This window comes from Oncorhynchus kisutch, unplaced genomic scaffold (assembly GCF_002021735.2).
Source record: "Oncorhynchus kisutch isolate 150728-3 unplaced genomic scaffold, Okis_V2 Okis01b-Okis20b_hom, whole genome shotgun sequence".
NCBI lineage: Eukaryota > Metazoa > Chordata > Actinopteri > Salmoniformes > Salmonidae > Oncorhynchus > Oncorhynchus kisutch.
This window is the reverse complement of record NW_022261978.1, coordinates 12,014,552-12,022,804: the sequence shown is the minus strand read 5'-3', so window position 1 is coordinate 12,022,804 and position 8,253 is coordinate 12,014,552. Positions and strand designations below refer to the sequence as shown.

The following is an 8,253-nucleotide window of genomic DNA, read 5'->3' as shown; positions in this document are numbered from 1 at the left end:
TATTCAAAATAGAATATCAAAACTCTCTCGATACTCGATTGCTGTGGCCTGCGCGACTGAACGTAATAACGTCAGTCAAAGCGGAAGTGGCTGCTAAATATGGTAGCTGACAGTCGTGCTACTTATGTAGCTTTCAAGCGATATGTTATTCTCTTAATAAACAAAATACAATATCCACAGGTCAACTTTGTTTTGACGTAAAGGATCATTAGCTGAAACTGAAGAGCTATGGGTAGCTAGCTATCTACCTTTTCCACATGGGGGGAAAACGGTGGGCAGACGCTTGGTAGCTACCTAACGTTAGCTGTTTTCTACAAGGTACCTGGTAAGTTGGTTACTTATGTACTACAACCGGATGTTTTTGTGCACCTATGAACGACGTAGCTGGGTTTTCAGCGTTCATATGATACCAATTCCAGTTTTGTGACGCGCAAATAAACCCGGCAGTGTGACTGTCACACAAACATTGTTGTTAGTAACTAGTCCTTGGTGAATTTAGCTAGCCAGATAATGCGCCGTTGCAAAGATGAGTGTGTCATATCAACCATAGTTTTATTTTCATGTCGATGCCTTTTAAACGTTGTGAAATGCCGCAAGCAGCTGATTTGGTTGCGGCAATATTGACGTGCCATGGGTGTTGCCAACTATTTTTAAGGAAGATTAGCTGGAGTACTACCGTATACACATAAAACCTAGCGGTCAAACAAGGAAAGTTTTTTTTCACCATTCCCTTTGTTTCTTGTAGGCGTACCCTGGCGTGACATTGATAACCGTGTAAATCTCTTTAGGACAAGATGACTTATCAATATATTCTGCTCTATTTACTCTTAATTTCAAATAATAATTCGTATCAAAGTAAATCTGCAGGACTACAAGTCCCTGCAAGCGAACTTCATGTCATAGCTAACTGGCACCTGTGCTAACAGGTATTGTGTCAACTTAAAACGTGCACAAGACAGTTCACAAAATTGTCAATTTAAAGAAATTACAATTTATTAATTACTACATTTAGCTAGCATTAGTTAATCCAGATATTCTTACTTTTGCATCATTTCGGTAGGCTCGTCCAGATCACCATGGCATTTATAGTTGCTTATGATAGCCACATTAGCAGCTAAATACAGGCGACGATGTTGATAAGTCACCTTGTCATAGAAAGATTTACACTGTTATCAAAACGTCACGCCAGGGTAAGTCTACACAAAACACAACCCTTATTTGAAGTGGTTCTAAAATCCCCTATGGGGAAAAACATTTCCCTGTTTGACAACTAGGCTTTCTGGGTATTATGACTCAGTCACAAAACCCGGAAATTGTTTAATATTTTTTTCACCGTGAATTTGTGCATTTTAGAACTACTTTGTGTCTGGCGTGACGTTTTATAACCTCACAAATCGCTAATGGATGAAGTCACTTTTATCAATAATTAGCATTGCTAATTTCGGAGAGCAAATTGAGGCTAATATTTTAATCAAATTCACCTTGCCCTAAGATAATTACAAGGCTATCAAAGCGTCATGCCAAGTTGAGCCTACACCAAACACACGTTTACTTTTAATTTTTTACTCACCATGTTAAAACTGAATGGCGGAAAAACTATTGGAGCCATTTCTGTGTTTTTATGGTTATTATAACGTGTCAACTGTGCCGGACTATTGGCTCCTTGATTAATCGCTAGATGAAGTTTTAACGTTGCCGCGGTGACGTCACAGAACCAATTTGCCTTATTGTTGCACAATTGCGTTTTCTACCTCCGTTCCATTTGTTCTTTTCTGCTTCTCCAACTCTCGTTTGCGGCAGAATTGAGTGGGAGAACTCGCTAAATGCTATCCAAACCATAGAAATCTTCAAAGGCAGCCTGAAATGTAGCTGAATTTGTCGCTAGCACCGTTTACCAATAACAGTCAACTGGAGGGTTCTGAAAACTCAGATGACGTTTTCACCTGCCCATGTTCTGAGACAGGTTCATGAAATTGGTCCATTCTAAATCAAATTTCACATACATTATTTAGTATACGTAAAGACAACATTAAATCTTGTTAATGATGCGTCATCGCTTGTGGATGGTGATGTATTATCACAATACCAAGCATCGGCCATCGCGGTGTAAAGCTCGCCGCCATTGGACTCTGGAACAGTGGAAATGCGTTCTCTGGAGTGATTTATTATCTTCACCATCTGGCAGTCCGACGGACGACTGGGTTTGGCAGGTGCCAGGAGAACGCAGTGGTCTGGGGCTGTTTTTCATGGTTCGGGTCCCTTAGTTCCAGCGAAGGGAAATCTTAACGCTAAAGGGTGGATTCTTTGAACAATCTAAAATATTTAGATTTTGTTAACTTTTTGGGGGGGTTACTACATGATTCCATACGTGTTATTTCGTAGTTTTGATGTCTTCACTGTTATTCTACAATGTAGAAAAGTCAAAATAAAGAAAAACCTTTTGAGTAGGTGTGTCCAAACTTTTGACTGCTACTGTATATGCCCATAAAATCTTGATATTGTATATATTGTCCAGTCGTCTTTTAAATAACTCTGGTGGATCAACCCCTCCCGGTCTTGACGTAATCTCTCCAACACGTGTAAAGCAACTACTGGAGGTGGGTGTTCAGGATTTACATTTGACATTTCAGTCATTTAGTAGATGCTCTTATCCAGAGCGATTTACAGTAGTGAGTGGATACAATGTTCGTGCGGGTTGCAAGCACCATGCTTTCTTTACCAACTGAGCCACAAAAATCTCCTGAGTTCCCTTGCAATGTTTTCAGGAGAGGATGCCACAATACGCTATGGTAGACAGGCGGCAGGAGAGGATGCCACAATACGCTATGGTAGACAGGCGGCAGGAGAGGATGCCACAATACGCTATGGTAGACAGGCGGCAGTTCATGAATACGCCCTTTATAATTGAATTGTGTAAAATGACACGTTTCCAAAGGGTTTGCCAATAAAAGGGTTCAAAATAAAGCCTTTTCCCTGCGCAGTTCTGTTTCTCATACGCACAGCGGGTCCGTTGTAAGGGAAGCTAACGTTGCTGTCAGGGAAGCTAACGTTGCTGCTAGCAGGTCCGTTGCCAGGGAAGCTAACGTTGCTGCTAGCGGGTCCGTTGCCAGGGAAGCTAACGTTGCTGCTAGCAGGTCCGTTGTCAGGGAAGCTAACGTTGCTGCTAGCGGGTCCGTTGCCAGGGAAGCTAACGTTGCTGCTAGCAGGTCCGTTGCCAGGGAAGCTAACGTTGCTGCTAGCAGGTCCGTTGCCAGGGAAGCTAACGTTGCTGCTAGCGGGTCCGTTGCCAGGGAGGCTAACGTTGCTGCTAGCGGGTCCGTTGCCAGGGAAGCTAACGTGGCAGCTAGCTAACGGGTCCGTTGCCAGGGAGACTAACGTTGCTGCTAGCTAACGGGTCCGTTGCCAGGGAGGCTAACGTGGCAGCTAGCTAACGGGTCCGTTGCCAGGGAGGCTAACGTTAGCTGGCGAACGGTTCTTGTGGACTAGGAGACTAACGTTAATAATGAAAACATTACATAAACATACAGATGAAGGAAATACTGTTCTCTCTTACAAAGGGGCCTTGGACACTCACTTACCTTCACGTGAAGAATCTAAATGTATTAAACAAGTCCCTTCCTTGTGTAGTCGACAAACTTGGCAATTCTTCTTAATTGTCATTTTGCAATGCCACCAAAAAATTCCAACCAAATATCTGAATCTCACAAATAGTGGCAGCCTCTTGTGGCTGATCTAGGATCAGCCTACACCTAGATCTACAGTAGTTGCATTAGGTGATGAGAAGAGAACACTGGTAAATGTCGTAAATAATCATATTACACTGTCAATACTGTGTTGTGATGTATCATTCTTCTATTACAGGTGTATGGACTTCCTGCTGTCTTCTACTACAGGTCATCTAAAGTGTATGGACTTCCTGCTGTCTTCTTCTACTACAGGTCATCTAAAGTGTATGGACTTCCTGCTGTCTTCTACTACAGGTCATCTAAAGTGTATGGACTTCCTGCTCTCTTCTTCTACTACAGGTCATCTAAAGTGTATGGACTTCCTGCTGTCTTGCCATTGACTGCATTGTTGTTGTTCCCAACAGCAGGACAACATGAGTGAAGAGAAGGAGGCATTGTTAGATGAAATCGAACAGAGTTTATTTACTCTAACTAAGGACAATATACTATACCTGTGTGAACGTTGTGGAATAGATGGCTCCCAAGTTAAAGGAAAGAACCATCGCTCGTTGCGCCGTAAAATCATGGAGGAAATGTGGGAAAATGCAGATTCAGTCAAATCGGAGGAGCAGGGAATGTCTTGGTTACTCCGACTGAAAGATGACATCAGGAGGATACAGGAAGAATCTACTGTGGCACCCATGATTCCCAGCCAGTCAGATGATGATGACGATGCTACAACCTGCGGTGAGGAATGGGACATGCAGGACAAGGATTGGTTTCCTAGCAACGGGCTGGAGGCGGAGTCATCTCCAGAGAGGCATACCCCAGAGCAGAGGGAGAGTGGTGTGAGTACATCCCAGTCAGAAAGTATTTCTGATTCTCAACAGTCTGTCTTGGATTCTTCTTGATTCAGAATCCTTCTATACTGTACAGACATTGGAGGAGAAGATCTGAGGTTCCTCCTCTTGGACTTTCTCCTCCAATGCTTTTTGAGGAGGCAGAATAGCCCGATTTGAGGAATCAAGGAAAGGAAAGAATCAAGGAAAGACTTGAGATTTCAAAATGGAAAAAACAGCAGTGGACACCTTCCTTCTCTGAGTCAAGATTACGCTCAGTGCTAAAATGCCAGCCGAGATCTAGCGCTCAATTGAACTTTTAAAAAAAACATTTTTAAACATGCCACCCCCTAAAAATGTCCGCCTATGCAACATGAACCTAATAAAACCAGTTCTGTAGTCTGTGCAGTAGACTTAATACATTATCACAGCATATTGGCTATGTTTGGCCTGCCAATATTGTTTTTCTCAGGCCATATTATATTTCAGAACTTGAGATCAGTTGATGTATTTACTTGCAAGGCAAAGCTGAGCATAAATTTAAATAATGTGCTTTTTTTATTATTACTTCACTGATGGTACCGGCATGGTTATCGTTGGCATGGTGACCACTTCTTTAAATAAACAGGAGTTACAAGGCTTTATCGTTGGCATGGTGACCACTTCTTTTAATAAATAGGATTGTTTCCCTCCCTGCTTCATCTAGTCTCTATTTTTTTATATTTCCAGGACAAGCCTACTTCGCCACCTTCCTCCCTCCAGTCCCTGGGTTGTACCTCTCCCAGGAGTGCCTTACTGCGGGGTCTGAAGTGGGCGTCTGTGTGGCTGGGCGACTGCAGGAAACCACTCAGCCCGGGTGTAACTGTGAGAGGAGATGAGGAGGAAGAGGGAGATTTGACTGATCAAAGTAAGTAGGAGGTTTTAGTGGTGTGTTAATAATGTGGTCTGGATTGTTAAGGGGTGTGTTGGAGCATTAATAATGTGGTCTGTAGGAGGAAGTAATATTGTTTTGACAACACAGCTGTGTGATTCAACTTCTCTAGGACTGATAGTTTATGATGAAGACTTACACTGTATTAATTGTTTTATACATTGTTTTGTTTACACAGGAGAGAGACATGACTATCCTGGATCCTCTGGGGCGCCTCAACAACATCCTGACGCTGACAAGGCAGAGAAAAGTCTCTCCAGATCAGAACACCTTGAGAAACATGAATGGAAACCCACAGGGATGAAACCTCACCGCTGCTCTGACTGTGGGAAGAGTTGCAAATCTTCATCAGCACTAAAAAAACACCAGACAATCCATACAGGAGAGAAACCTTATAGCTGTTCCCAGTGTAGGAAGAGTTTTGCTCAGTTACAAGAACTGAAAGTACACCAGAGTACACACACAGGAGAGAAGCCTTATAACTGTGATCAATGTGGAAAGAGTTTTTGTTATTCAAGCCAGTTTAAAGTACACCTGCAGAGACACACAGGCGAGAAGCCTTATAGCTGTTCAGACTGTGGGATAAGCGTTTGTACCTCAAGTCAGCTGTTATTGCACAAGCGAACCCACACAGAAGAGAAGCCTTACAGCTGCTTACTGTGTGAGAAAAGATTTTCGTCAAAATATAGTCTGAAATTACACCAGAGGGTCCACACTGGAGAAACTAATTATGGCTGTGATCAGTGTGAGGAGAGTTTCACCTCGTCGGCAGACCTCAGAACTCACCAGAGAATCCACACCGGAGGGAAACCTCACCTCTGCTCCCAGTGCGGGAAGCGCTTCCGCCAACAGTCTGGCTTGAAAAGCCATGAGAGGATTCACACAGGAGAGAAACCTTTCCAGTGCTCCCACTGTGGGAAGACATTCAGCCACAGGGCCACATTTAAGGCACACCAGCGGACTCACACCGGAGAGAAGCCTTACCAATGCTCCCAGTGCAGGAGGAGTTTCTCCCAAATGGGCCACCTGAAAGTACACCAACAGACGCATGCTAAAGTGAGGTCTCACCTCTGCCCGCAGTGTGGTAAGGGCTACTACTCTCTAGACATCTACAATGCACACATGAGAACACACAACGGGGAGAAGACTCACCACTGCGCCGACTGTCCCAAGAACTTCCTCACCCTGACTCAGCTCAAAACACACCAGCGGACACACACAGGAGAGAAACCGTACGTCTGTGACCAGTGTGGGAAGAGCTTTGCCGAATCGGGAAGCCTGACTCTACACCAGCGCTCGCACACCGGGGAAAAACCGTACCACTGCTCTGAGTGTGGGAAGAGCTTTGCTCGCTCCGGGGCACTGAAGAAGCACCAGCTTACACACACTGGGGAGAAGCCTTACAGCTGTGGTCAGTGTGGGAAGAGGTTTCCCAGGTCAGATACTCTGGCTACACACATGAGAACACATACAGGAGAGAAGCCCTATAGGTGTGATCCATGTGGTGAGAGGTTCTCCTATCATAGGTGCCTGGTGAAACACATGAAAACACATGTAGGAGATACACCAGCCCTCGAGCGACCAATCACCCTAGGCCTCGGGGTTGAAGGACCTATCCATCAACCAATCACACCAGGCCTAGGGTAAAATGGAAATGTCTTACAAATTTAAATATGAACTGCATGGTAGCAATTGAAAGAAAATGTTGAGCACACAACAGTTCACCTGACACAAGACTGAATCCAAACATTACTGTTGATTTGATATTTTTCTGTACTTTAGGCCACATTGATAACATGTTACTGAACAGCCATTGCGTTCCGATTTCAACCTGTATTCGGGTGTAAAGTGTTAATGGCACATAATAACATTTATTACTTTTATTATTCAATATTGTTATTTAATATGGGTTTGTTGCTGAGTGTTGTAACATGGTGCCAATTTCAAGGCTATATTTCTTGAATTGATTTCAGAATGTGTTTACCCTGATTTGTTAGATACTCCCCCCCCCCCAGCATTTACAAGCTGAATTGTTATGTTGTTGACTTGTTTATACATTTAGGATGTTTCTAAAAATCTGTTTTATACCAGGTTCTAACATGCATCCTTTTGTCCTGATCTGGTCCACATTCTGATTGTGACCACATTTTAAGACCGGGTGTAGACAATTAAAGGACACGTTGCGATCAGATCTTCCTGCCTACCCCCGGAGGTATTCAGGCACACATTGTGCAGATGCATCTGGACAGATGGTTGCTGATAATGGGCCTCTGTACGCCTATGTAGATAATCCATACAAAATTTGCTGTTTCCAGCTACAATAGTCATTTACAACATTAACCATGTCTACACTGTCATGATGAATGTGATGTTATTTTAGTGGACAAAATGTGCTTTTCCTTCTAAAACAAGGACATTTCTAAGTGACCCCAACCTTTTGAACGGTAGTATATGTTTATATATAAAGCTAAAGTTGTATTCCCAAATAGAACCCTATTCTCTAGGACATATAAAGCTACAGTCAGTCATAGTCCCAAATAGAACCCTATTCTCTAGGACATATAAAGCTAGTCAGTCATAGTCCCAAATAGAACCCTATTCTCTAGGACATATAAAGCTAGTCAGTCATAGTCCCAAATAGAACCCTATTCACTAGAACATATATATATATATATATATATAAAGCTACAGTCATAGTCCCAAATAGAACCCTATTCACTAGAACATATATATATATAAAGCTACAGTCAGTCATAGTCCCAAATAGAACCCTATTCACTAGAACATATATATATATATATATAAAGCTACAGTCATA

At 42.9% G+C, this 8,253-nt stretch overlaps 1 protein-coding gene across 1 annotated transcript; it reads left to right on the top strand.

Annotated features, from left to right (window-relative positions):
• Positions 1-49: 49 nt before the first annotated feature.
• Positions 50-7,626, top strand: LOC109877179 (zinc finger protein 883). The gene is made up of 4 exons (XM_020469486.2): positions 50-325; positions 3,862-4,513; positions 5,234-5,411; positions 5,614-7,626. The coding sequence occupies exons 2-4, from the start codon at positions 4,100-4,102 to the stop codon at positions 7,080-7,082; spliced, it is 2,061 nt and encodes a 686-aa protein (XP_020325075.2). The 5' UTR covers positions 50-325; positions 3,862-4,099; the 3' UTR covers positions 7,083-7,626.
• Positions 7,627-8,253: the final 627 nt, after the last annotated feature.